This window comes from Pyrenophora tritici-repentis, chromosome 2, assembly GCF_003171515.1.
Source record: "Pyrenophora tritici-repentis strain M4 chromosome 2, whole genome shotgun sequence".
NCBI lineage: Eukaryota > Fungi > Ascomycota > Dothideomycetes > Pleosporales > Pleosporaceae > Pyrenophora > Pyrenophora tritici-repentis.
In genome coordinates, this window is record NC_089391.1 from 441504 (window position 1) to 468217 (window position 26714).

Sequence of the window (26714 nt, forward strand, 5' to 3'; positions counted from 1 at the left end):
CGGTAGGCCAGTTATCGTGGAGGCCGTCTGTTGGGACATGCGCGTACAGCCAGCCTGGTGTGGATGTATTTTAGATAGCGAGCTTTTCCGGGCTGGAAGCTTGGACCACTAGTTAGACCAAGCTTCCCGCTTAGCTCGCACCCGTACATAGGGAGATCTCTCCACCCAGCTCTTGCTCACTACTAATCAAACATCATATACTTTGTTCGTTGCAACGACAGTGATATTCGACACCTTTGCCGTGTCAACACTGTCGAACGCGACCATATTGGCCATGTTTAGTGTTGTGGAAGTGTTGGTGGGGTTAAAACACTTGTTGGTGGGTAGAAATATTTGGCGATACCGTGGGGCGGTTGCTGGACCCTAAATGGACTCTAGTCTTGGCACCTCCGCGGCGGCTAACATTAAAAAGCGACATCCTCGATAGAGCACCTAGGAAAACACCGGAAAAAGCAGAAAAAGCAGCTAGTATCGTCTTAACAAATGCTTAATAAGTTTGTCGCTTAAGGCTCGCGTACGTTATAGCTCCCGGAGGCTCCCGGCGTTATTCTAAGAAATAATTGCCTAATTAGGTAATAAGTTTTAGAGGTGTCGATTGACGTGGATGTTTTGGAGGGTTTTTTGGCCGCGTAGGTGCTCACAGGGGCCTCTCTCGTCTCAACTCGCTTCATCTGGTATTTGGGGTCGGCCGAAAATGTTTTGCCTTCAATAAGCAATCACCACCATTAATCATCAAGTATTTTTTGATATTCCAACTATTCCCCTAGAAAATACACGGCGGAGGCACTGACTCCATCGGGTACTGTGCACTCACATGCTGTCAGAATATGGGCATATTTTGGGTGGTGGACAAAATCCGGGTGTTCGGAGCTGTGGATTCTGTGGATCAGTTAAATTAGTCAGCGCGCACAATCCACCGCGACCCAACGGATTGAACAGCGTTGGACAACAGAACAACACGACATCAGACCAGAACAATACAATCGATCCCCATCATATTATTATACTATTATCCCCGTCTTTGATAACCCATCACAATCTGACACATGCACTTGCAGTTTCCGGTTCTCGCACGCCGTTCAGCTTTCATCCCACACTCGCCCTGGCCTCGCTTATTAGCGGATTTCGCGACGCCTAGCTGCTGACAAACGCTAAAACTCTTTAGAAAAGGCGTCCGTTAAAGTTACACTCTTGTGTCTTTCACTTATGCTCTGAATGCATATTGAACATAAATATCACTGTGAATTACTCTTACCTTTGTCATCCTGACAATGCTCGTCAGCGTGTTTCTCTCGACATTTATTCATGTTTGACATGAAATGTAAGGCGTGTCAACAAATAATATGATAACAGAACTAACATAAAGTTGTCAGTAGGTCAATTTCAGCTGCAAGATGAAGTTCATTAATCCTTGGCGTTCTCGCTGGCGTCCACACAGGGTGAATGTTCCACACGCATGCATGCAAATACTCCTAAACGATGCAGCACGCCGAAAAATACATATGGGCGTCTCACAGCACGATAGTAGCGTGGGCTGGCTGTAGTGAATAGCTGTATAGTGCTGCACTTGTATGAAGATAATAGCTTACATTGACATCATGTCGAGATTTGACATCATATCGAAATGATGCTGACATTCGATGGAAAGAGTATCTCCTCCGCGCTTCGACAACCCTCCACCTCCACCACCGACTGCGCGCACGAGATGATGGACACAATGGATCGCGGAAGCTTGTACGAGCACGACATCCCGTCGCTGAGCGCATCGCTCGAAGCCTTCAACCCTGAGCGCAGCATGTACTCGTCCTACGGCCGACGCTCCATTAACCAAGAGGCCGAGTCGGACACAGAGTCGGAGAAGGGGTGGGCGCCTCCCGGGTGGCAGGAGTCGCAGTCAAGGCACAGACGGTCGTTGCCGGATGACAACGCGGCGCCCGCAAGCCCCTCAAAGTCCCCGTTCCAGTACCGCACCGATCGCGACATCACGCCATCCCATATCCCCCTGCCAGAGTCGCCCTACAAGCAGACGCCGCGCGCAAGCCCCGAGCCGATACCAGAGGAACAGCGCTTCACGGAGGACAGCATCGCGTCTCGAATGAAGAGCCCGCCACAGGAGCCACAGGCGAGTGCAGGTGCGCAACCAGGGAACGAAATGGTGCACGACGAGACGGGACCAGTTGAGGGCTGTGAGTCGAGCCTAAGCTGTGCGCGCTGTGTGTACTAACGGCCATAGTCATGCGCTTTGCATACCGGGGAGAGGCCAAGTTCCGCACAGCGCCAATCGAAGACACCATTTCCAGATTCGCAAGCGGCCTCCACATCTTCACCAGGTCGAGAGCGAACGTCATCTTCACCGTTGGGTTAGTCATCCTGTCGTGGCTGCTGCTTCAACCGTGGACTGCTAGTCTCATTCCAGACGTCGCAAATGTCGCAAACATGGCCAAGCAGTTCGAGCCACTGCTGTACGCCTCCGAGAACGTGATACCGCGGTCGCGCGAGCTTGCAGACGGTAGCATCGCAGTGCAAGATCTAGGAGAGAGTGTGCGCGCCACGAACATGTCAGCGTCTTCGGTCATCATAGACCAGTTGGACGACCTGGGCGACAGTCTCAAGATTCTGTCAGAGAAGATTACGAGCTTCTTCACAAACGTAGACGGCGACATGGACTCGTAGGTATACTTCTTGCAACCACCACACCCACTAACCCTCGTAGCATACTAATCACCATGGAGTGGGCGAAACGCGAACTCCAGGGCATCCAAGGCCCCAAGATTGGCATGATCGACACTGTCATGGGAAACATTCACGGTGGCCTCGGCAAGATCGGCCTCCTGGAGCGCAAAGACGGCTCCCCCACCGCCGTCGGCCGTGTCGTCAACGACGTGCTCGGTCACACCACGCAGCAGCGCTCAAAAGCCACTCTACAGCGAACATTCGACTACCTCCTCTCCACCCTCGAAGAGAACATCGCCAACGAACTTGCGCGGGCAGACACCCTCTTTCAGCTGTTCGAGAGCGTAGACCGCCAATTCCACAACCTACACCGCAGTGTCGCCAAAGAAGAAGACAGTCTTGCGAACCGCAAAGACGAGTTTCTGGCGTCCATGTGGCGCATGACCATCAACAACAAGATGAAGATCAACAAGTACGAGAAGAATCTGAAACTGCTCAAGGATGTGCGGGCGTCCACACTCACCAATAAGAGTGAGCTGAAGGGACATATTCAGATCATCATGAGTGTCAAGGATCAGCTTGATAAGGCGAGGAAGAACCTCATTAGTCCGCTTATCCGACGTGCGCAGTCGAATTCATTTGGCTTGGAGCAGCAGCTCAACGACCTAACAGGGACCTACGGCTTTCTGAAGGGTGTGAGGGATGGACAGAAAAAGAAGGTCTTGCTGCAGCTATGGGGCGAGCCTAAGAAGCGCGTCGCCATCACCGCTGGAGAGAAGGGAGGAGAGATTGAGGAAAGTTATTGGAATAAGGTCCCTCTAGTAGTATGACTACTATGGAGACCCGAGTGGGAGGAGGGACAAGGTGGGGTGGCTGCAACGTATTGTATTGACTATCGTGTCGTCAAGTGTCATCACATCTCAGTTGTGGTGAGGGCTATTGCCCACCAGGCAGTGCCTTCCACAACAGGATATCATGTGACCCCCAAGCACCTTCTACCTGGACTGAACCCAGATATTCTCAACACTTATGATTATATGTTGGTTCAGTTCCTGTAAATCTGGCGTCGCGTCTGGAATTCTGAGATGTATCATCGTCTCCTGTTGCTGACTATCGTCTTGCTGGTCGGCTCGCCGTCGTGGTTGAACATGAATCGCACACTCTGATGCACTTGCAGTTTCCGCTTTTTGCATGCCGCCTAGCTTTCATCCCACGCAGTCCATCGTCTTGTCAAGTGTAACGGCGATCCCTGTATAGCGAGAAACCAGCCATGCCGAGAAATCAGTCGAATCGCGAGTTTAATCCATTCCTATGGTAATGTACATAAAAGACCAATCGCTTGATAGCATTGAATTCTCCAGAATAGCGTTGTGAGACGGTGAAAGAAGACACGTTTCAGGTCGCCCGTGCGATCTTTGCAATCTTACTTGTCGTTCTCAGCATAGCGGGTTTCCCGATTCACAGGGATGGACGTTACGCAGATATTTCGTGATCCTGGAGAACGTCCAGCAACAGCAGGGTCTCAATTGAAGAAGCGATGAACGGCCGTAACAATCATCGAGGATCGTCATCTGTTCGCATCTCATGAGCAAATTACATCACTTACCTTTCTGTACAACCACCGCCCAAGCCTACACAAGTCCGTAACCATGTTATAAATCTCTATGGCAAACCACCAAACGAGAAGAACAGCAATGACGGCAATAAGGATAGTCCCAAATACAGTGAAGCTTAGCATACGTGCCGCCCCCCACAGTCCCGTCGTAAAGCGCCAACTCTTCTCTTTCCGCAGCCTCGTGAAAAAAAACATCAGAAACGCGTATCGCCGCGCCTGCAAATCTTTCGGCGCAAAACGGAGACACTCTTGCAGTTCTCGAGCCTTAACCGTAATCTCACCCCCTTCATCCCCGATACTGAAACGAACCTTTGGTTGCCCATATATTTCCCCAAACGCTAGCTTAACGAATTTGGTCCTTTCGCTTATAGATTTTGTATGTAGTTTCGCTGGAGTGGAGAATAGGGCTGTAATGTCATTCAATACGACATTAAGAGATAGGCCGCTAAAAGGACTGCAAAAGCTGTTCCAGGAGACGTGGGCTTGGCTGTGATTGAAGAATTTGCGGAGAAGGACTTCATGCGCGCAGAGGGAGAGGAGGCGGCATGTTGGGCGGACGTGGAAAAATAGATCGGGAAGGGAGACGTGCGAGCAGATGGCGAGGACGATTTCGGTGGGTAGATTCTGGAAGATTGATGTTGCTAGAGGGGATAGAGGGCTCATGGTGCTTTGATAAGAGTGAAGAAATGGTCGTTCCGGAGCGCGTGATCTGTAAAACGTATTAAAGACGTTTTTTGATAGTACTGTAACGATAGAAACGTCTACAGCCGCTAGCGATTGCACCTTCACCTCCACGTGCAGCTGCGTAATGGTTTTGATCACTCTTACCTTCCGTGTATGGCTGAGCACTAGACGTTTGCTCCAAAATAGCCGATGCAATTGGTTAATTACAGTTCCAACGACGACTAGTCTTGTTGGATGATGCACGCAGGGGTGAAGCTGCAATCGCTAACTACTGTAAGGGGGCTGAAATGTCAGCGTTTTATAGCAAACCAACCCGTACAGTAGTTAGCGATTGCGGTTTTACCGATACACGCAGCTACGCAACAGTTTTGAACAGCCCCACCCTCCGTATATAGCTTAGCGCTAGATGTCTGGTGCAAAACAGGCGATGTGATTGGTCAATCATCGAACGAATGATGACTGGTTCTTCGGAATGCTGCTCGCAGGGGTGAAGCCGCAATCGCTAACGATTGTATTTTATACACGCCCTGCTGATGTTATTGTAGATCGACTATCCAATGCTACGGAATCTTGAAGGACCATCTACCGATTCCGCATCAGAAATGTCAATGTTGTGATGCAACTAATGATGGGTATGTAGGTACGCGCGTGCGAATCGAGGTCTGCATGGCTGTGGACGCGGACGGCCAATCAGCGCAGGTGGCTCGGTTGTCACACACCACCCCGCAAGGTAAGCCGTGCGTAGGCGCCTTGCGATGGTACCTGCACCGCTCGGCTGACATGCAGTATCAAGACCCCGGTCTCAGTTTAGAGGGGACCGAGATTCGGCAGCAAAGCTGCTGACGATGCCCAGACGACTGCGTCAGCGTAAGCACTTTAAAGGATCCGTCGGGTCAGCGCAAGGCTGTCATGACAAGAACTGTGCCGCAGTGGCGCGTCGCCCCTCGAGCCCATTGTACAACGTGGCCTTGTCAGGACCACGAGGTTCATACAACATGCAGCCAACATGAGGGAACCCTTACTCCCTATTTTGTATTGGCCGTAAGCAATACGCGAAAGCGCCGGGCTCATAGCCTTTCAAAACTTTGGGGGGTATAAGAGTTATCGTATTGTCAAGGTGAGACCTAAGACTAAGTACTGACGCTAATTAGTCATGCAACATCAGTCACATGACCACTGTATTCATCGCCCATCTTGACATTTTTCGCAGGTGACTCACGGTATCGTTCTACTACCGTGTCAATTTGAATGCTTCCTTGATAGCAATACTATTGATGAACTAACTCCTTGCAGAGTTCATGGCTTCTTCCGCCTGGCGTGTCTTCATCACCTCTGCTGCCGGTATCACTGGAAACAGCTCCTTCGCATACGCCGCTGCCGTCCCTGCCGCGTGGGCCTGCCTAAATGTTGGCATCGCGAACGGACCGTAGTGCGGCTGATGCTTTGGGGGCGAAGCAGTAGGCGCTAGCCAGCAGTAGTGCGGGATCAGCTCGTTTACCCATACCCCTGCAGCTTGGCAGATCTTTCGCTTGCATTATCAGAGCAAGTGAGTGAGAAAGCTGTCATCGCCCCTCACGGGCGAGAGCGCGAAGGAGGCGTTGTCGCCTCAGCCTGGTCAACGTGCCCTCGCCAGGTCGAGCTGCGTTGCGCCGCTCGCGCGTCAACCGGGAGCCGTGTGATGTGCACTGTGAGCCCTGCGAGAGGCCCCGAGTTGTTGCGCGGCGGCATAGTACCTGGCCGTCCGCGTAATACACGTGTGGAATAGCGAGGGCAGGTGTTACAGCCTTGAGCATGTAGCACTAAGTGTTGCTTCTACACTCTCATGCACTTGCAGCTTCCGGTTTCTGTAAGCAGGCGACTTTTGGTTTCATGCTAAGCCTTTCTCAATTAGTCATGATCTTACCTAAATAGTGCTAGCTTTCGCTTGCATTGCTATGAGTCAATCTTATGCTCGATACTCGGACCAATCAAATTGAGGTATTTACAGAGTCTAAGTCTTTTCAGAGCAAGTGTAGACTAGACGAATCGATGCCCCGTGCGCGATGACAACTAAGCTGCGTGTGCAAAGCGGAAGCTGCAAATGCATGAGAGTGTACCCTTGCTGCGAGGACGACTGTCTCATCCATAACGTCCCTTCTACCCGCACACTACTGCGCACACACAAGGCTGACATAGTCCCCTTGAGATCACTTCCCTTTCGGCAGTGCCATCGGTAGCCTTGAGAATAGCTCTAATTACGCTTGTTGCATTATCACCGCTATGTCTACTCCATCCCCGATCCACGAGTCCTTGAGCCGTACAAGCTCGGTCGCTGCCTTTCGCAAATGCTGGGTTGCGACACGCGCCGCGACACGAACCTATGCTATACACTATCTAGAAATATTGCTCTTGGCGCTGCAAGAATGTGGGATTGAATCTGTGAGCAGCGCCCGAACCGGAAGCCGACTTTGCAAGCGAGTGTACGCCGTGCATGCCGCTTCGTGTTGGACTTACGCTTGCGTACGCGTTGCGGGACGGCAGCCTTCCCCATTCCACCTTAGTAGATCCGGTAAGCTGCTTACGGGGCGCACAGCGCTTACGATAAGCGAGTATTAACCCTGAACATGCTGACACTACACACAAGTCCCATGAACCCTGTGACTGCTGACAACCGCCCTGCCTGGGAATCGAGCGCGGACTTCCACGCTCTTTCCAGATCACTGGAGTCGACCGTCGCTGGTCATCATGCCCCACCTACCGCGTCGGCTTTGTGCGGGTGGCTGAGAACTGTGCCGTAGATTCTAGTAGAGCAATCTCCATGATCGGGATGTCCTACTTGAGGACTTAAGCACCCGCTGTCTGTCCCTCGATAATCATGTTTGAACAAGATGTGGAAACCGGTGAATTGGGAGTACCTCCGCTTTACAGCCGATGGCAGAGCCTACTTTCAGGATCCGAAATACCCAGGCTGGATTCAGGTCGTGGAGAATGGTGTATGAGTGTCAAAGCCTGTGTCATTAGCAAAGAGGTACATTTCCTACCACACGTCCGACATCACTGAGTTTTGGTTAATAGTTGACAGAGGAACTATGGGTGAGAACATGAAAAAGATCGTTGAAGAAGCGGAAATGTGTCGCTCCCCATGCCAGAGCGAGACCAAGAAACCTGAGCCTTATCATCATGACCATCAAAGTTTGCCATCCCCCCCGTCCTATTATGCCAAGTTTTCGTCGAAACCGTTGCGTCACGAGCCTACCTGCATGCCTAGGACGCCACACAGACGACTGCTTCCCACTCCCGGCTCAGGCCCGTCGGTGCCCGCACAGGAGTATCCCCTCTCGCAGGCGAACAGGGGAAAGATACGGCATTTACAAAGCATTTCTAGCGGTTCCGATCCGAGTCGTGATTATTATATGTAACGGTGTGAAGAGAAGGGGAGGACTGCGTTGTCATTGTATAGCTACGAAGGAGAGCAGCTATATACCTCAAAGCCTAGTACGTCTATCCCTGCGAAGCGAGAATCTCTATGGGCCGAGAATGGCAAATAAGAGCGCGAGGATTGCAGATCTTCCAGCTCAGTGCTGTCTCTCATTGGCCATTCTCGGCAGACGGGGATTCTCGCTTCACAGGGACGGACGTTACTCTTTGCTGAACACTCATGAGAAACGTAACCTCGGAGAAGTCTAGCAATTAAATTGATGTTACTATGTGTTTTCTAATTATCGCGCTTGACATGTGTAAGCAATAGATCTTTGAAAGCTTGATTCAATTAGCACGTCAATCACGTGTGAGCATAAACTGACATGCAAAATTGGCTTCCGGTTGTGAAATAACGTCGATCTAAGCGTGCCGGGACGCATGATGTAACGTGTCAATTTTCACTTCGGAGCCTCGCTATCTGTTATCTGCAGGACTTTCGACCTATAACGTCCGTCCCCGCGTGATGGGACACCCTGCGTGCCGGGACCGGCCGATCAACTTGCAGATTTTGGGCAGAAGTCTGTGATTCAAGCGATCTGATTGGCCTGTCCCGGCACACAGGGTGTTCCGCTACGACAGGATAGACGTTAACCATGTGTTCCAACAATCCCTTGGTAAAGGAAGGGACATTAGCATGTGAGGGAGAGTAAGTGTTACCGTCATGGTCTTTAGTATGGAGGTCTACTCTATTGTCGAGCAGCTCCTTGATTACTTGCCTATGGACTTTGCTTCTCTGCGGCTCAGCTCATTTACTATATGGTCAAGACCATATAGCATAGCAAGCTGAAGGGCTGTATGGCCGTAAGAATTCTTTGTCTCGATTTTAGCTCCCCTATCCAGAAGTATCGTTACCACCCTATCGTGTCCATTTGCTGACACTGCGTGTAGTGCCGTAAACCCGAATCTGTCTCTAGCATCGACGTGTGCTCCTTTGTCGAGCAGTATCCTTACCACATCCTCATGGCCTTTTAGTGATGAAAAGTAAAGTGCGGTACGCTGTTTTTCGTCCGTAGCATGAATGTCTGCTCTTTTTTTGAGTAGTTGTTCCACTACCCCTTTGCGGCCATGTGCCGACGCTACGTGGAGTGCAGTACGCCGGAATTTACCTCTAGTATCGACGTGTGCTCCTTCATCGAGCAGTATCTCCACCACTCCGCCGCGGCCTTTCCGTGACGAAAAGTGAAGTGCGGTGTCGTTGTTTTCGTCCCGAGCATTTATGTCTGCTCCTCCGTCGAGCAGCCGTTTCACTACCTTCTTGTGGCCGTTTGCCGACGCTACGTGTAGTGCCGTACACCCGATGTCATCTCTAGCATCGACGTGTGCTTTTCTGTCGAGCAGCATATCTACTACCTCGATGTAGCCCTTCTCCGACGCTACGTATAGTGCAGTACGTCTGAATTGCTCTATAGCCTCGACGTCTGCTTCTTTGTTAAGCAGCATCTCTACTACCCCCTTATGGCCATTTTGCGACGCTTCGTAGAGCGCAGTAGACCCGAGTTTACCTCTAGCATTGACCTGTGCTCCTTGAGCAAGCAGTATCTTTACCACTCCCTCATGGCCTTCCCGTGAAGCAAAGTATAGTGCGGTACACCTAAACTTGTCTTTAGCGTTGGTATCTGCTCCCCTCTCCAACAACGCCTTCACAACCTCCTCGTGGCCATTTTCCGACGCTGCATGTAGTGCAGTACGCCTGGACCTGTCTCTAGCATCAACGTGTGCTCCTTTGTTGAGCAGCATGTTTACTATCTCGATGTAGCCCCTCGCCGACGCTAAGTTTAGTGCGGTACGCCCGGATTTATCTCCATTATCGAATAGTGCTCCTTTGTTGAGCAGCATCTTTACTACCTCCTTGTGACAATTTTTCGATGCTTCGTGCAACGCAGTACAGCCGGACTCATCATCAGCGTTGATGTCTGCCCCAATATTGACTAGTATATCTACAATGTCCTCATTGCCGATACCAGAAGCATAATGAAGTGCAGTGTTGCCCTCTATATCTACAGCATCGACATGCAAATACTTCCTATGCAATATTATTGCTCTCAGTACATGCACATTACCTGCTAAAGTTGCATAGTGAAAGACGGTACGCTGCCAACGATCTGCAACATTGACGTATGCACCCTTCTCTAACAACAGCGTCACTATCTTCTCCCCTTCATTCTTCTGTTCATTTTTTGCAGCATGATGAAGTGCCGTGTGACCATCCTCGTCACGATCATGGATCCATTCTCTTATCTTGGGAAACAGCCGAGTTACATCTTCTACGGTGCCCATAGAACATTTTTCATAAAATACAGCGAGTCTAGACTTGTTCACTCTATGACAGAGGGGAACACGTTTCTTCTGGTCCATCTGTACTGCTTCCTGTCTTGGCTGACAGACTGGGACTCGGCTCACGGCTCGCTCGCATGCCCAGTGGAAATGCAGGCTCGACAATTATGGCGCCCTACTGGGTGAGAGTCGGGGATGATAGCGATGCAAATAAGCTTGCACATCTGGGAAAGCTTGTGCAGCGCCCAGTTTTTTAACTTTGTTCTGCTGAGCTTCGGCTATTGTACGGGCCATAAGCATAATCCTCAGCATTCTCAGCAGCCTCGGTATATCTCACTAGAACGAGCAGTACCTGCTTACTAATCACGGTCACCTCTTAGATCAGACCAGGGTTCTGGGAGTCAAGCACGAGTTGTCATCGACTTAGGTTGAGCGTCTTGCTGACTGCGCTCAGTGCTCTCATACGTACAGTCGTTGGCGATTGCGGCTCCACCCGCGCCCCTAGCACTCCACACCATCCGCCATCACTAGAACGGCGACGCACCAATCACATCGAGCTTTTGCAGGGTGCATCCAATACTGAGCGCTCTACAGACGGTGGGACTCCCATAACCCATTGCGCAGCTGTACACGATCGCGAATTTTTCGTGCAGTCGACCACAGACTGCCGTCTGTGTCACAGCACCAACTCGGCGCTCTGTAGGTCACGTGCCCCCATCCCTATCTTGGCCTAGCGCCTGCTACCCTGCGGTACATATCCTCCCCGCGCTCTTGTACATAGACCTTTACACTACAACTACGTTCTTACCTTGCAACTACTGTTTGGCCCCGTGATAGTCTGAGTCTTCTTGTTTGCGCTTGCCGTTGAGAGTCGGTTGATTACGCAAAATTGTCAGCCATTTCCTTAATGTGCGATAACTTCGAATTGTGGGAGGTCCACATTGGTCATGTATTTGATGCCTTGTCACGGTTTGGGGTCTCTCCTGCTCTGCTCCTGTAGTCGCAACTTACCTTTGTAATGGACCGATGCCTATCTGGGACTAGCGCTGTTGACGGTCACCCACCTACATATACAGTTTGTAGACTCAGACAATACAACCTCAGTTCAATCCTTAATTCTCCGCACATGCGCACTGTTCACTCCACCGCAACATGCCTGAGATCTCTTCTACACCCTGCAAGATGAACCTCCGAAAGACGCATCTGCAAGTCCGCGACGCTTTTATGTAACGGTGTGTGGAGGGGAGGACTGCGCTGTCATTGTATAGCTACGAAGGAGAGCAGCTATATACGTGTGTAGGATGATAAAGTGTGGTAGCGATAGCTGTACCCAACTTGTACCGGAGTGTATCTTGGCAAGGTCCAAACCGTTACATTTTACTAGTTACTGAGCAAAACCAGCAGTGATGGCAGACTTGTGGCGGAGACCAAAATTGTTGGGGATAGCGTGCAGGAAGAATTGAAGGATTGAACTGTTGTATTGCAGATGCTATGGAAAGTTTAGGTAGGTGAGTGACCGTCAACAAGGCTAGCCTAGATAGGCGTAGCTCGCTAAGGTGAGTAGTCACGAGGAGGTGAAGAGCAAGAGTAGTAGAGACCCCAAACCGTGACAAAAAACGACCAAAAACGACCCTGTGTTGTATGGATTGCGCGCAATACTCGTGATAGTCTGGATTAGGGGACGAGGCGAGCATGAGGCGAGGGCGAGGTGTGGACGAGGCCATAGACAACCGCCCTCGCCTCCTGCTGTGCACCAATGGCAACGGGGTCCAGCAGCAGACGGCATCGCAGTGGAAGGGCACTGGCCAAGGGCATACACCCGGGGAATGCTCGCCGACGCTCCAGCCTTGCTGATTACCCCCTGTGTTCCAAAAGAGGCAAACGAGGCATCCGCTGCGCTTCACAGTGGGAGGCCTCTTCATCTCCCCGTGCACGAGCCTGTGCCTGTGACACGTCCAGCGGCATCAGATGTCAAGGGCCAGGGTTGTTGCGAGGGGGTCAAGCAGCAGGCTCGAACAGGAAGCATGCCGAGCCGGGGAGACCAAGATTGCACTGCCGATCACACGCAAGGCTCGATGATAGTGACGCAGAAGCAGGCGGTGAAATACAGGCGCTGCATCATAGGTGCAGGAAGTCTGGTGAGTTTCCGGACCGAACGCTCCCGCGGAAGGTGTTGCCGACGTTCAAGGGCTTTCCCATTACTAGACCCTCGATTGGTCGCTTGCTAGGTGACAACGGCAGACCAGTGGTGAGTGGTCTAAGTGCCATCAGTGTACCCGTGGGCCGAGCTCCAAGACCAAGCATTGCAGGCCCAGGGACGGTCGAGTCACATAGGTCTCGCCTCAACGTGCGTGCTGCGACGGACCGAACTCGCCTTGATCGGATGCGTATTGAACGTGAATACAAACAACAATCATCCATGTGCAAAAGAGGACGCTGACTCAAGTTGGCTGCTTGCCTACGGCCCTATGACGAGCGGTATCTTGTGTCTCATTTCCGCGCAGTGCTGGCGCTCATCCCGGCCGCCAGGTACGTGCAGGCGGCTTCCTCGGCTTTGAGTCTGATGCCACGAGAGGCTTGGCGGTTGCCTCGTTTGCCCTCTTTGCAAATCCGCAGCGTATGTATAGGCGCTGGGGTCGAGCTTCATTGGAAAGGCAGAAGAGTTGCCGTCATTCCTTCAGTCGCTGTTTGCTACGCTCTCCACTGGTGATATAATTTGGTCCACTAGGGGTTTCTGGTTATTGCGCTTGTGTTCTGCAACGGTAGAAGAGGAAAGTCCGTCATCAGCCTTCGTCGCCTACTCACGAGTAATGTCGAGCTCCTTCATTCATCACTCTCAGCAGCGCCAGACTACGACTTCCATATGTACATATCTAGTTTACCCTTCTTGAGAAATTCACAAATGCTATCAGACACTCTGCTGTTTCTGTTTAGCTTGTACGACCGGGGGCCCAGCGCTCGCCGCCATAGAATGAGTTTTTGGAGTTGGAGGAGGCACGCTTGAGTTCTATTCGAGAACTAGATCGGACGTCGATCTACGTGGTTTCCGATAGTCTCCCAAAGCACTACCAAATCATAACGCAACTCAAGAAAACTTCGTAGTGTACCTGCTTTGTCAGTCCCAATGTTTGACCACGCAGACGCCGGCCGTATAAAGGGCCAGTGCAGAAGCGCTCGGCGCGCTATTACAGGACGTTGGCTTGTGTAATGGAAAGTTTTGCTGTCTTGTACTATTGGCAGGGGATTGCTCGTTTGCCTTCGAGAGGGGGCGGCAAGTATATTTCGAGCTATCAATTGCCATACATGGTGGGCGGGTGTTCGATCCATGCACGAAATATCGCACGCTGCCAAGCGAACCCTGCAGAGACCCTAGCGAATCCCACATCCCTCGCATAAGGGGGCCTGTTTCTAGGTAAGAATCGCACCTGTCCCGGAAAGAGCGGGAGAAGGATCGAGTTCCCAACATTCGCGTCTGATGAGCGGACGATCAGGTGCTTGGGGTCAGCCGTTCAGCAAAGGTCCACGCGGCAGTGCAAACGGACATGATAGTTGTAGGTTGCGCAGCCGCTAAGAAAATGCAAATCGGCTGCGCCTTGGCCTAGGCGCACAACGAGGCGCTCCGAGGCTGATCAGGTATCTCGAGGACTCTGGAGATGTAAATAGGGCCCAGCCCCCGCGCTGGTCTCATTGACCACAACGCAGCTGGGTGGCTTCATTTCTCTTCTTTATCGTGATTCAATACCAGACCTTCTCAACAACGCGGAAGCATGTTTATCAAAGTAAAGGAACGCTGCTCCAAGCTTAAGTCATGGACTTCAAGCAGCGATAAGCGTCTTCACTCGTCACTTGCGACTCACCAGCAGCGTGAGTACAAAACTCACCCCTCATTGCACTTGCACTTCATTTTTAGCCCTCCAAATACTTACATATCTCTAGATCACTCTAACATGAACTCCGAACCTATCGGCGAGGCTCCTCCGGTTTACACGCCAGGACCAGTTGGGAAAGCAGCCTTTAATCAGCCATCATCAGCATCCACGACTTCAGACAACGATCTCTACGCCTTCCTCAAGACCTTTGATACTGTCTTTCTGATAGACGACTCCGGATCCATGGCTGGCCGTTCCTGGAGAGAGACGCAAGAAGCACTCGAAACCATCACCCCAATCTGCACCTCGCACGACGAAGACGGCATTGACATATACTTCCTCAACCACCCCGACTCTAGCCTCTACAAGTCCATCACACAAGCCAGCACCATCATTGAGATCTTTCAGACTGTGCGTCCCAGAGGCGCCACTCCAACCGGCCAACGCCTGAACAAGATTCTTACGCCCTATCTCCAGCGCTATGAGAAAAACGACAAGACCAAGCCCATGAACATCATCGTCATCACCGACGGCGAGCCCTCGGACGACGTTGAATCCGCCATCATCCAGGCCGCCAGGAAGCTTGATAAGCTCGACGCACCTACGTGGCAAGTCGGCATCCAATTCTTTCAGGTGGGCCGGGAGCCCGGTGCGCGTGAGCACCTAAAGCAGCTGGACGACGGGCTTGCTGAGTTAGCCAAGGATGACGACCTGAGGGATATTGTAGATACCGTTCCTTTCACTGGTACGGGCGATGAGAAGCTGACCGCGACTGGAATTATGAAGGTAGTTCTTGGCTCAGTAAACAGGCGGCTCGATCGAACCTCGATGGAGTTGCATAGGTGAGGAGGCCGTACGTGAGAAGGCAAATGGCTGCGTATGTAAGCTCGATTAGCACACTAATCACATATGCGGCTGTGTGAGGGCATGCTATAATGGCTGCGGCTCGAACAAGATGGGTGCAATTTGTGGCGAGTATGAGAGAAACACAAACTTGGCAAGATATGTGTCAAATTAGATGAGATATATCATGGAATTGATAGTTGTTTATTCTGTCTCTTCTTGATGATGATGCTATCACGATATATATACTCTCGTTCAAGTAAGGCCGAAGTAGGATCGAGGCGGGTTGGCCGACATGGCTGTAATCGACACCGATACTAAAACTGCCTGCTGGATGGCCTTCTTTCTGACAGCAACACCTGCTATCTGACAATATGACACGAACCTCATGGTGCACGAAGCTATCTCTTATTCAAACGAAGCCATCGCTTTGGAACGAAAGATGTACGTACAATGAAATAATTCAAAGTTGGTACAGTCGCAAGACAATGCCGTGAACCTAAACAGGACAACGCAGTGTAGAAGAAGATCGTTATCCCTGTGCTTTACATACAGACCTGTCAACGATTAGGCCAATCAAGCCAAGGAGGTCATCTTGAATGGATTGATAGCTATATTCGGAAAGAGTAAATTGGATGGATGAGATTGGCTCCTAAATAAGTCATGGGCTAGCCTAATAGCGTAAATGATGAGCAAGCAATAGTAGATAGTCTTAATCGGTTCAAATATCTCCTTAGCTTCGCTTGGTTAGTTGATTGATACCTTTCATTTAGCTTGATTGTTGAGAAGTCTGCAAGCTCTGCAGGTGAAACTAAAGCATCATTCCCGTCATCCCCCTTTTCGGGTAGTCGCAATAACACGGTGTATGGCTGTCTGAACCACGATTTATGGCATAAATTTACTGTGTTGTTGCAAGTACCATCCCCGGAATTTGTTCGCTGTGCTGCCATACAGCCGCTATTGATTGCAGCTTCACCCCTGTGTGCATCATCCAACAAAGTCGTTCGCCGTTAGGTCAACGACTAACCAAGCACGTCGGCTGTTTGAGGGCAGTCGTCTGGTGCTAAGTGATGAAGGTGGAGAAAACGTGCGTGAACTTGTTGTATTGGAGCTACGGGAGAAGGGAGAATATCTATGGTGCGCGCACGGAGCAGCTGACTAATCAGTGCCTGGCCAATCAGAGCACGGGAAGCCTGATTCACCGTGAATACTAGTGAAGGCTCTCACCGCGTCTCGACACTAAGCCATACGCGGAAGGTGAGACTGTTCAAAATCATTGCGCAGCTGCACGTGGGGGTGAAGGTGCAATCGCTAGCGGCTGTACTGGAAGGTTACATATAAAATGAGAAACCCAGCACTCTGTCGCTTAGTTCTGCGCGCATGACCGCTTGAGCAGCGTAAGCTGCTTACTAGTCAGCAACCGCGCCACTGCGGCACGGTTTCTGTCATGGTAGTCTTGCACCGAGCCGAGAGATCCTGGAAAGCGCTGACAGTCGTCATTAAGTCATGCCACGATCGGCCTCGCTGGTACTGTAATCATTCTGGACACAGGTGCAACGGATCAATCACGACGATGAAGGGTGGAAGATCAATTACCCTTTTTAGCTAGCGCCTGGCCCGGTGACGTTAGATCCACGACTCGGCCGTATAGGGACTAACGCACGCAAGCCTCAGGCTTTGATTGGCGCGGAGAGTTTACCGACTGCTGTCAGCAGGCCTTACTGCTGACGGGGACTAGTAAGACACTTATTAGGCGAGAATAGCTTAGCATGGACGACAGGAAAGCGAAATGGCAAATGCAAGATATAGCATCGTGCGGTAAGAAGGATGATTTCTCACATAGCAATCACTGGATTGGGTCACCTCAAAATTGAATGTCAGCGGCGCAGCGTTGAATAGCTTGGCAGGCAGAACGATACTGCTCTGCTTTTCCTACCTTGGAGATCGATACTGGCATACAGCCGCTGGCGATTACACCTTCACCCTTACGCACAGCTGCGCAATGGTTTTGAACAGTCTCGCCTTCCGTGTATGGCTTAGCACCAGACGTCTGCCCTCAGACAGCCGACGTGATTGGTCAGTCGTTGACCTAACGACAACTGATTTTGTTGGATGATGGACGCGGGGGTGAAGCTGCATTCGCTAGCAACTATATATGCTACTTGAAAGGAAGATTAAACGATGACTGGGCCGGCTGAAGCACGCCGACTACTCAAGATCCATTTCCTCACTATCTTCCCTATCTGAACTGAACCGCGCCTCGCAGAAAAAGCCAGCGGAAGTTGCGACCTTATGGAGCCAACATCCAGTCTCCATGGCTGCGGCAAAAAGCGATATCCGCCTAGTTCCTCGCTGTTACATCCGCACTCGCCAAAATCACAGAAGCCGACGCAATGCGCGCCAGTTGTCGTCCCGTCAGAGATCCGGGACGTGCAGACGGGCTGCCGGAGCGGACGAGGTTTGCGAAGAGTGGATGGAAATAGGGCTCTCAATCTCGGTCTTCTCGGGCTATCCTAGCCGGGTGTATCGGACCAGTGGGCATCAGCAGATGGTGCTAGGTAATGAGCCCATGTTCACACCTTATTCCTGGCTGCCGCTAACGAGCAACGCACCAGGTTTCTTTGTGCAGGACGTGATGTGCCCATGTCCTACAGAGATTTCATCTCCCGTCCGGTAGAAAAGATTGCAAGGCAAGCAGCGTCGATGATTGGGAGGCTGAGACGTGGGTTCATCTACGGTGTTGGGGATGCGAGTCCTGAAGATCAGAATCATCATCGCGTATAGATTCGATCCTTGTCCGTCCATATGTCTATGGACCCTTTCAGTGGAAGGTGATGCAAGCTGCGTCTTGAGCGATTGGTCCGAGCTAAATCGACCCCTCTGTTGCCTGATTTTCCAGAAGATAGTACTCCATGGAATATTTGCATCATCAGATTTCTGATGCGGTCAAACCATCTGAGAAGAGCCAGAGCTGAGCCGCCGTATACGTGCTAGCGCAGTACTTGGCTGAGCCAACAAAATGTCGCTCCCGATCTTCATAGGGTATTGCTGACGTGCTGACGGGACAAAGGAAGTAGATTGCGGGATGTGCGTGGGTTGTAAGACAGTGCTTACCATGTGAATGAAATCTCCCAGTCAGCTGGGGTTAAGAAGGTGACAGGCCCCGCACTGTACGGTCGGTGCACGAGAATTTGGCCATGAATAATTCTCTTCCGCTGTTCCGGCTGCCACGCGAGCTCCGCGACGAGATCTATGGATACGTGCTGCACCATGCAGAGGGACTGCTCTACACCTGTCAGATAATAGGGGTTAGATGTAAGGGGTATCCTACTTCGGCTCTAAGTGAGGGGTAAAACAAAGAACCCCTCCGAGGGGCTTAATGCCCCTTAGTAAGGGGTGATACTCCCTTTGTAAAACCCAATGCACCGCCTCAATCCTACTTCGGCCCAACTCGGGTCCAACGACATACAGTGATCGGAATGGTCTGGTCTGGTCTGGTCTGAGGGTACAGACCAGACCAGACCAGGTGCTTACATAAGGACCGGTCCGACCAGACCGGTCCGACCAACAAGACCGCCAAGAATGAGGCTGAAGCAAAGAAGGAAGCCGAGGAAATGTGTTTTACTACTAACTGTCAATCTAGTCGTCTTCGTTCTCACTATCCTCGATATCGCTGTTCCCCTCAGCTTGGGGCTTTCCATACCAGGCCCGGAGACACTCGCACGCTTCTATAATATCTGCCTTCAGCCTACCACGGCGATCGACGATAGTAAGCTTCGCGCTACTAAAAAGACGTTCGCATTCATCCGACATAGGCGAGATCGCAAACATGTCTAGAGCGAAGCGAGCGAGATCTCGTTGGGAGTCGTAGCGAGATAGCTAGTACGCAATAGCCTCATTGCAACCTGCCTCTTCGTTATGAAGCCGGTTAGTAGAGATGTATTGTTCATACAAATCAATTGTAGAAACTGGAGCGTCTATTCGAATGCGCTTATGTTCCCGCTGGCGATCAAATGCTAGGTCAGGAGCTCTCTCCTTCCTGGCTGGTGGTGGCAGCATCTCGACAGGGTACCTTCCCTTATACTCTGTCTCCCAGAGATGCTTCACCGCTAATTGTGCGTTTTCAAACCACCTCTTCTTCTCTTCGTCGCCCTGAAGAACCCACTCTTGCCTGAACCATCCCCACTTGCGATATGGATTAAGGATTTGAGCCGCATAATATGCTGGTGGAAGGTCAGTATCTTTAGGGAATCGATTTTGCCAATTCAGCTGCTGATTGTTATAGTACTTAACGCACTTTAACTAAGCAGCATCAGCGCAGCCTTGAAGGTACTTCCATGTAAAGTTGTTATCGTCCTTAGTGTGGATGTCGTGGTAGTGATCCTTCGTCTCGCTTATCTCCCGGAGAAGGCAGTCTAAAGTTGAAAACCAGTCCGCAAGTGACGTCTTCTTACCTTCAGAAAGCAAAGTTGCAGCATAGAAGTCTTTGAGAGCGAGTTCAATCTTTTTAAGCTTAAACCAGTGCTGTCTATTAAGCTTAAAGTTCGCGATCCCTACGGAGCCCTTTCTAGGTACATAACGAGCCGAGAAGAGCTCTAAACGTTCTCGAACATTTAATGCACGTGTAATCGAATAAAACCATGAGTTCCAGCGGGTCGAGTTGTTCTGGATAAGCTCAAGCCCGTCGAATTGCGAAAGATCTCCGCCGATAATAATTGTAGCAAACTCCTCACGCCGTTGTAGAGTAAGCCTGATGTATCGCACCAGGTTGTGAAGACGACCCAAACATCCGAACTTCTTCCAGAGCTCTTCCACCTTCGTATAGTCGCCACGTTGATGATGCTTCTCCAGCTTCGCAAGATACTTCTCACAGTTTCGCCCCATAAGGAACGCCTGGCAACAGAGGTTGATAACATGGCCTAAGCAACGCAGCCGGCGATGACGACGTTGTTTTGACTTCATCTATAGGCAGAGATCCTTAAGTATAAACTCAACAGCGGTATCATTTGCCGAGGCATTATCCAGCATAAAGTATCCAATCTGATCTCCGCTAATGTCGTATTCTTCCAGCAATTCAAGGACCACCGATCTAAGATTCTCTCTAGTATGTTCGCCGTATATACGTCGCATACCTAAAGCGGTAACACGTCGCATGCCGGTAGTGTCAATCTACATAGCGACGACGCCTAGGATAGCGTAAGGGTTTGGTGAAGTCCAGAGATCAAAGGAGATAGAGATCCTACTCCGTGAATAGTGTAGGTCCTCCCTAAGCTGTTGCTTCTTCGATATAAATGCATTCATTACCCAGCTTCGGATAGTCTTCGCAGCCTTCGGGAGGTGGTTGAGTAGTGCCGGATTTAAAAAGAGGAGTAGTTCACGAAAGTACTGGTTCTCTAATTGAAAGAAGGCGATATGGCAGTACACAATCCAACGAATTAGAAGCTCTTTAAACTTCTCTACTAACTCCTTCTAGAAAAAGGTGCTAGAAGCAGCCCCATCCTTTTGCCACACCTGAGATCAATCAATCAAGCAAGCTGACAGCCCCCGGCTTGATTGATTGGCTGTTTGTATGAGATTTGGCTGGATTGATTGAATTGGCTTGGCGGAAAGTTGTCAGCTTGATTGGTAGCTTGGGTGCTTGATTCCCAAATAGGAAAGTTGTATATATTTTTTGGTGTTGAGTCTCAGCCGTCGTCCCATGTATCTAGATCGTCGTCTTCGCCCACCCACTGGCTAAGCTCGTACAAAACGTCCATCTGCTCGTCGGTAAGCTTTGATTGGCCCATATCGTCGTTGTCGCCGCCACCAAAACCTGCCCGTCTCCATCGTCGTACTGAGTGTAGTGCTGCTAGTAGCTCAGGTGATATACAGCGTCGGCGAGGCTCTAGTAGATCTCCGAGCTCACTGAAGACGCGCTCACACTCACAGCTTGAAGCGGGTATAGAGAGTATAGTAAGCGCCATCTTACTAAGTGTTGGATCGGAGGAGAGATGAGAGAGAAGGTTGTTCTATTGAGAGAGTTGCAGAGAGCGACTATATACATGAAGTAGAGTATCTGGAGCATTCCAGATCAGCAGTGTGTTACGTAGCTGTGACGATAGTAGAACATTCTAGTTGACACACCCCCTGAGGGCTGACACACCCCCTGAGGTTTCCATATTAGATGGATACCTCAAAAACAAATTGAAAGAGATGCAGACTAAACTATGGATGAGGCACAGGACATGGCACGTCCTTGACGATGAGATGACGGATGTCCTTCATGCCCAGCTGTCTGACAAAGTTCTCGTGTTTCTGACGAGGAAGTAGCTTAGTGAAGCCGTCAGCAGGCATCTCAGCAGTAGGCTTCCACTCAACAGTGATCCTTTCAGCTTCCACCTCTTGGCGGAGCCACATTTGATGAATGTCGACGTGACGAAGCTTGGTTTGAATTCGATCAGAATCGCCTTGTACGAGGCGTACAGTCTGAGCGTTGTCACACCAGAGAGCCTTCTTGGTGTGAAGCGTGAAGCCAATGTTGCGGCAGAAGCGATCCCAGTATTGCGATTCAACGCCAGCAGCAGAGAGAGCGTAGAGCTCTGCTTCAGTAGTAGAGCGGGTTACTGATCGAAGTACGGTAGCCTTCCAGTCAACAGGCATGCCGTACAGCATAAAAACGTATCCAGCAGATGATCGACGAGTCTCTACATCGTCTCCGAATGAGGCATCAGCAGCACCGAAGAACGTAGGCAGTGTTGAGTTGATCTTTGTTGCAAACGTCTGGGTAGGCTCACCCCCTCGAGCACTGATGGCCAGATACCTAGTACCGTACAGGTATTGCCACACGTGCTTGATCTCCGAGAGGTGAACTGGTCCTGGATTGATCAGGAACCGTGAAAGGATTGAGTGAGCGTGAGCGACGTCAGGACGCGTCATGATCTCAATGTACGCTAGGTTGCCAACAAGGCGTTGATAGGTTTTCGTAAGCAAAGGATCAGACACTCCATCGTAGGGTAATAGCCTCGACGTAGAGGAGAGAGGCGTGGAAGGGTATCTTCCATCAGAGCGGATAAGGTCAAACTCAGTGCAGACCTTGTTGATGAACGCATCCTGGACTAGGTAGAGCTGGCGGCTAGCAAGAACTCGCTCAACTCGAATACCGAGGAACCATTTAACGTTGCCCATTTGGCGCAGGCTATATAGCTTAATAAGCTGTCGTTCGAGCTTCTCGAAATCTTCTTGGTAGTCGGGGTGATAGAGGATGATGATATCGTCCACGTAGAAGAACAGGATTATCCGATCGTTCATCCAAAGGCATGGGAACCCTTGAACAGGGTGTAGCCCAAGCTTTCGCAGTGAAGCTTGGAGGTGTATAGCCCACAAGCGTGGAGCTTCCTTCAGGCCATACAGGGCGCGCAGAAGTCGAAGAATCTGGCCGTATCTATCCTGGAATCCATCCGGAGTTCGTACATGTAGAGGACGATTAAGTGTAGCGTTAAGGAACGCGTTTGGCACATCGTATTGCATTGCGTTAAGGTTGAAAGCACATGCAAGAGCCATAAGAGCTCGGAAGAGGCGAGCAGCAAGAGTAGCTGCGTACGTATCGCCGTACTGATCCTGCAGATCTCCTCGGACGACAATTCGAGCCTTGTATTTGAGAAGATATCCATCTTCATCAAATTTGTAGGTGAATACCCACATCAAGGGTACAGCATCTGTTGTGTCTGCTGTGATGTCTGGTTTGGCAAAGGTGCCTTTCTTCCAGCAGCTGTTGAATTCTGCGTAAGCAGCAGCTTCAAATTGCTTTCCATGAGCGTGACGTTTCAGTTCTTTCCAGTGACGTGGTGGAGGCGGAAGATCATCGCGATGAATGCGAGTAGGATCAGATCGCGTTGGTTGTGATGCAGCTGAGATAGCATCATTTGCTTGCGCAATCGTAGCAGAAAAAGCAAAGTACTTAGAAAGGTCAGGGGCTGCCTCGATGTAGTGCGCTTGGCGACGTCGTCTGCCAGTGATGATGTTGTCCTGTGAGAGATTCGGGTCTCGTCGTTGCGGAGCATTGTTCTGATGTCGATCTGGTATGTAGATCTCAGCGTCGTCGTCGTAGTTGTTCCACCCCCCAGGTGTCCTGTGTGGAGATGAGTCCATCAAAGCAGAGGACTCCTGCAGTAGTTGTTGTTCAACTGGATCAGGAGAAGGACTTCGATCTTGTCCTTCGAAAGCGGGTGTAGGAGATGGAGAGAGGAGTTGGCGAACAGGCTTCTGATACACTGCAATAGTGTCACTATCATACTCCTTTTCAGATACATGATCTAGTGGTAGGACAGGCGTAGTGATTGCTTCCTGTCGTTGTCGTACAGGCTGCGCCACGACAATGGTATCTCCATCGTATTCCTCCTCAGGAATGTGGACCGTCTCGATAATGCGAGGCTCCACGGGTGTTGTTGATGGCTTCTCCTTGTAAAGCTCATCAATGAAGCGTACATCTCGTACACGGATAACTCGATTCGTGGTAGGTATCCAGACTCGATAGATGTTCGAAGCGTCGTATCCAATAAGGAATCCTTCAAAGGTGCGCTTCTCCAGTTTATCCCCTCTTAGGAGATGCTTGTCAAGTATGAATCCACGGCTTCCAATGATATGGAGTCGTGATAGATCTGGTCGAATGCCAGTGACCATCTCTTGTGGCGTACGCCATTCAAGAGCCTTTGTCGGAGTGACGTTGAGGAGTCTTACCGCAGTACAGACTAGCTCATTAGCTAGTGCCTTAGGTAGACCAGCATGGATACGGATGACTCTGGCGACTGTAACAATCACGGCTCCAGCTCTCTCCGCACCCCCCAGCTGTGCTGGAGTATCAGGTGATCTCATTTCTACCTTAATACCTGCTGATGATAGCTCTTCTTGAGCAGAGGAACCGAGGTGTGCCTCAGCTCTGCCATACCCAACGTCTCCATCCATGAAGACTATAGCTACCTGGTAGCCGTATACTCTTTCAATCTTGTTGATGAGTCGAATAATAGCAGGAACAACAGTAGCTTTGTGTCGACTCCTGAGAGTACAGATCTCATGAAATTTCGTGTACTCACACACTGCATGCAATGCCCATACGTCACCGTTGTAACATACTGCGCCATGTTCCTGAAGTTGGATAATGTCGATTGAAATGCGATAGAAAGGTCGACAGGCTTTATCAGCGCGAGGACGGCGACTGATGTCTTCCTTCATCTTGCCTTGAATACACGATACACAATCGTCTGTCCATGGATCTCCTTTTCCGTTTGTGCCTATCTTGAGGCCAGTAGTTGCATCTTGAAGGTGTTCAAGTGCCTGATAGCTTGGGTGTCCGAGCAGTTGATGCGCTCGCATCGCAGTGACAGTTTGAGGAGCCTTCTCCTGGCTCGATCTTGCAGCCATGCTGAGAAGCTCATGGCGAGGAGGGCGATCAGCCTCCTTCGCATCGAGCAGCCAGTGGCCATGACTGTATTCAAGGTTGGCTACAACATTGGAGATCCTCTCTTTGTAGAGGATGTTGCGCCCTGAATCGAAGTGGATGCCTGAGCGTCGGCAGCGTCCAAGGGCGAAGAGGTTCGTGAGAAAACCTGGTACGTACGCGACATGCGTCAGGAGTATATCCTTCTTCTGATTGCCTCGATTAACATTGATGATCACCTCCCCCCAGGCAGCAACCTGATAGCTAGTTGCGCCTGCGAAGATAACGTCGGTTGATTTGGCATTTGACGTCGTACGCCAGTTGAAATAGGTCGAGTTGCAGATATGGACGTTGGAACCAGGATCAACGATCCATCTGTCGAGCAGAGTATCACCTTTTGGTGTTGTAATCTGAGCCAAGTGAAACGCATTGTTTGCGTAATAGTCTCCGTTCGAGTCATTGTCGTCGATTCGATCAGCGTAAGGTCGTCGGCCTCTGGATGCTGAAGTGGGTCTATCGGTCTTATTCTCGGTCTTATTCTCGGTCTTCTTCTCAGATCGATCGGAGTTTTGTGCTGTATCGAACGTCCATCGGACGTTGTTATCCTTGTAGAGCTTCTTGATCTTCTTCAAGAGCTCGCGATCCTTAAAAGCAGTACGAACTGTGCTGAGTCTTGTTCGATTTGGTCTAAAACCTTCTGGACGGCCTTCTGCCGTTTCGTTTAGAGTGTAGCACTCTAAGATATTGTGATAGAGGCCACAGACGCATTGCGGACGGTTGTTTGGCCTTGTGTCGGTGATAGCTAGAGTAGCCTGGGTGGCCTGGGTGCTGTCCTTGGCTGCAAAGCTGCCAAGAGTCTTCGTGTGGGTACGCTTCGTCGCGATCCATCGTCGGTATCGGTTAATCAAAGCTTCAAGTGTTGGAGGGTCCTTTTTGTCCTCCTCACAGCCAATCATTAGAGTGAAATGCTGGTTAGACCAGTCAGCATCTCCTTGGGCTTCAACAGCCTGTATGAAGGCCCACTGTGGACGTGTCCCTTTCATCTCAGCCATATCTTCTGATTGGCAGAGAGACGCAATTCGAGAATATTCGTTTAGCCACGTATCAACGTTCTGGTTCCTCCGCTTCTGCTGAATAGCAGCATATTGCGAAGAAAGCTCTAGAATTTGCTGTTGATTAGTGATCCGAAAGTGATCCTGAAGTGTTCTAAGACGTAATCGTACGTCCAGATCTAGGTTGGTAATAAGATGCAGCTTTGATCGAGCTACCGTCCGTGTGATTTCAAGGTTAACCTCTCCTATAGCCTTGAGGGTAGCCTTCTGAGCATTCGTCTTGATCTCCCACCTCCTCCACGCACTGTCTGAAGCAGTGTCTGATGGCTCGTCATCGACAGTTGGAGGTAGCTTGTTTGTGGAAGGATCGCAGTATTCCCACACACCTTTGACGGTGGCGAACTCCTTCTTCAAGGAGTACCAGAGCTTCCAATCGCTCTGGTTCTCGAGGATAACTGATGCGCGACTGACAACTTGATCGTCCCGAGCGCTCGAGGATGCCATGATGGCCAAAAGAGCTGCCTTGCTAAGCGGCAGAGAAGCTTCGAGAAGTGATCTCAAAGGACGTGAGAATAGATCTCAAAAGAGAGCGTGAGACACCTTGTTTCAACGCTACAACAAGACACAAGAACAGCGTATACAACAGCGTGAACTGTGTGAATGGAGTGAACAATCTCGTTTGAATATCGCAGCTTATTGCGGGGATACCGGGCTCATAACTGTTGGATCAGAGGAGAGATGAGAGAGAAGGTTGTTCTATTGAGAGAGTTGCAGAGAGCGACTATATACATGAAGTAGAGTATCTGGAGCATTCCAGATCAGCAGTGTGTTAC

General features: G+C 50.6%; 8 protein-coding genes across 8 annotated transcripts; 4 read left to right on the top strand and 4 right to left on the bottom strand.

The window, feature by feature from the left end:
- Positions 1-1717: 1717 nt before the first annotated feature.
- On the top strand, positions 1718-2673 carry PtrM4_056530 (uncharacterized protein; the record flags this gene model as incomplete). Its single annotated transcript, XM_066105254.1, has 2 exons — positions 1718-2186; positions 2234-2673. The coding sequence occupies 2 exons, from the start codon at positions 1718-1720 to the stop codon at positions 2671-2673; spliced, it is 909 nt and encodes a 302-aa protein (XP_065963881.1).
- A 560-nt stretch (positions 2674-3233) lies between these two features.
- On the top strand, positions 3234-3503 carry PtrM4_056540 (uncharacterized protein; the record flags this gene model as incomplete). Its single annotated transcript, XM_066105255.1, has 1 exon — positions 3234-3503. One exon carries the CDS (start codon positions 3234-3236, stop codon positions 3501-3503), a length of 270 nt encoding a protein of 89 aa, XP_065963882.1.
- A 2767-nt stretch (positions 3504-6270) lies between these two features.
- Positions 6271-6402, top strand: PtrM4_056550 (uncharacterized protein; the record flags this gene model as incomplete). Its single annotated transcript, XM_066105256.1, has 1 exon — positions 6271-6402. One exon carries the CDS (start codon positions 6271-6273, stop codon positions 6400-6402), a length of 132 nt encoding a protein of 43 aa, XP_065963883.1.
- A 2737-nt stretch (positions 6403-9139) lies between these two features.
- PtrM4_056560 (Arp, Ankyrin repeat protein) lies at positions 9140-10708 on the bottom strand (the record flags this gene model as incomplete). The annotated part of the gene is made up of 1 exon (XM_001942386.1): positions 9140-10708. One exon carries the CDS (start codon positions 10706-10708, stop codon positions 9140-9142), a length of 1569 nt encoding a protein of 522 aa, XP_001942421.1.
- A 3944-nt stretch (positions 10709-14652) lies between these two features.
- On the top strand, positions 14653-15420 carry PtrM4_056570 (TerY, toxicity protection protein, contains von Willebrand factor (vWF) domain protein; the record flags this gene model as incomplete). The annotated part of the gene is made up of 1 exon (XM_066105257.1): positions 14653-15420. One exon carries the CDS (start codon positions 14653-14655, stop codon positions 15418-15420), a length of 768 nt encoding a protein of 255 aa, XP_065963884.1.
- A 3636-nt stretch (positions 15421-19056) lies between these two features.
- On the bottom strand, positions 19057-20301 carry PtrM4_056580 (Dimer-Tnp-hAT domain containing protein; the record flags this gene model as incomplete). Its single annotated transcript, XM_066105258.1, has 3 exons — positions 19057-19201; positions 19304-19640; positions 19872-20301. 3 exons carry the CDS (start codon positions 20299-20301, stop codon positions 19057-19059), a joined length of 912 nt encoding a protein of 303 aa, XP_065963885.1.
- A 78-nt stretch (positions 20302-20379) lies between these two features.
- PtrM4_056590 (Dimer-Tnp-hAT domain containing protein) lies at positions 20380-21380 on the bottom strand (the record flags this gene model as incomplete). The annotated part of the gene is made up of 3 exons (XM_066105259.1): positions 20380-20506; positions 20591-20886; positions 21144-21380. 3 exons carry the CDS (start codon positions 21378-21380, stop codon positions 20380-20382), a joined length of 660 nt encoding a protein of 219 aa, XP_065963886.1.
- A 241-nt stretch (positions 21381-21621) lies between these two features.
- Positions 21622-26385, bottom strand: PtrM4_056600 (uncharacterized protein; the record flags this gene model as incomplete). Its single annotated transcript, XM_066105260.1, has 1 exon — positions 21622-26385. One exon carries the CDS (start codon positions 26383-26385, stop codon positions 21622-21624), a length of 4764 nt encoding a protein of 1587 aa, XP_065963887.1.
- Positions 26386-26714: the final 329 nt, after the last annotated feature.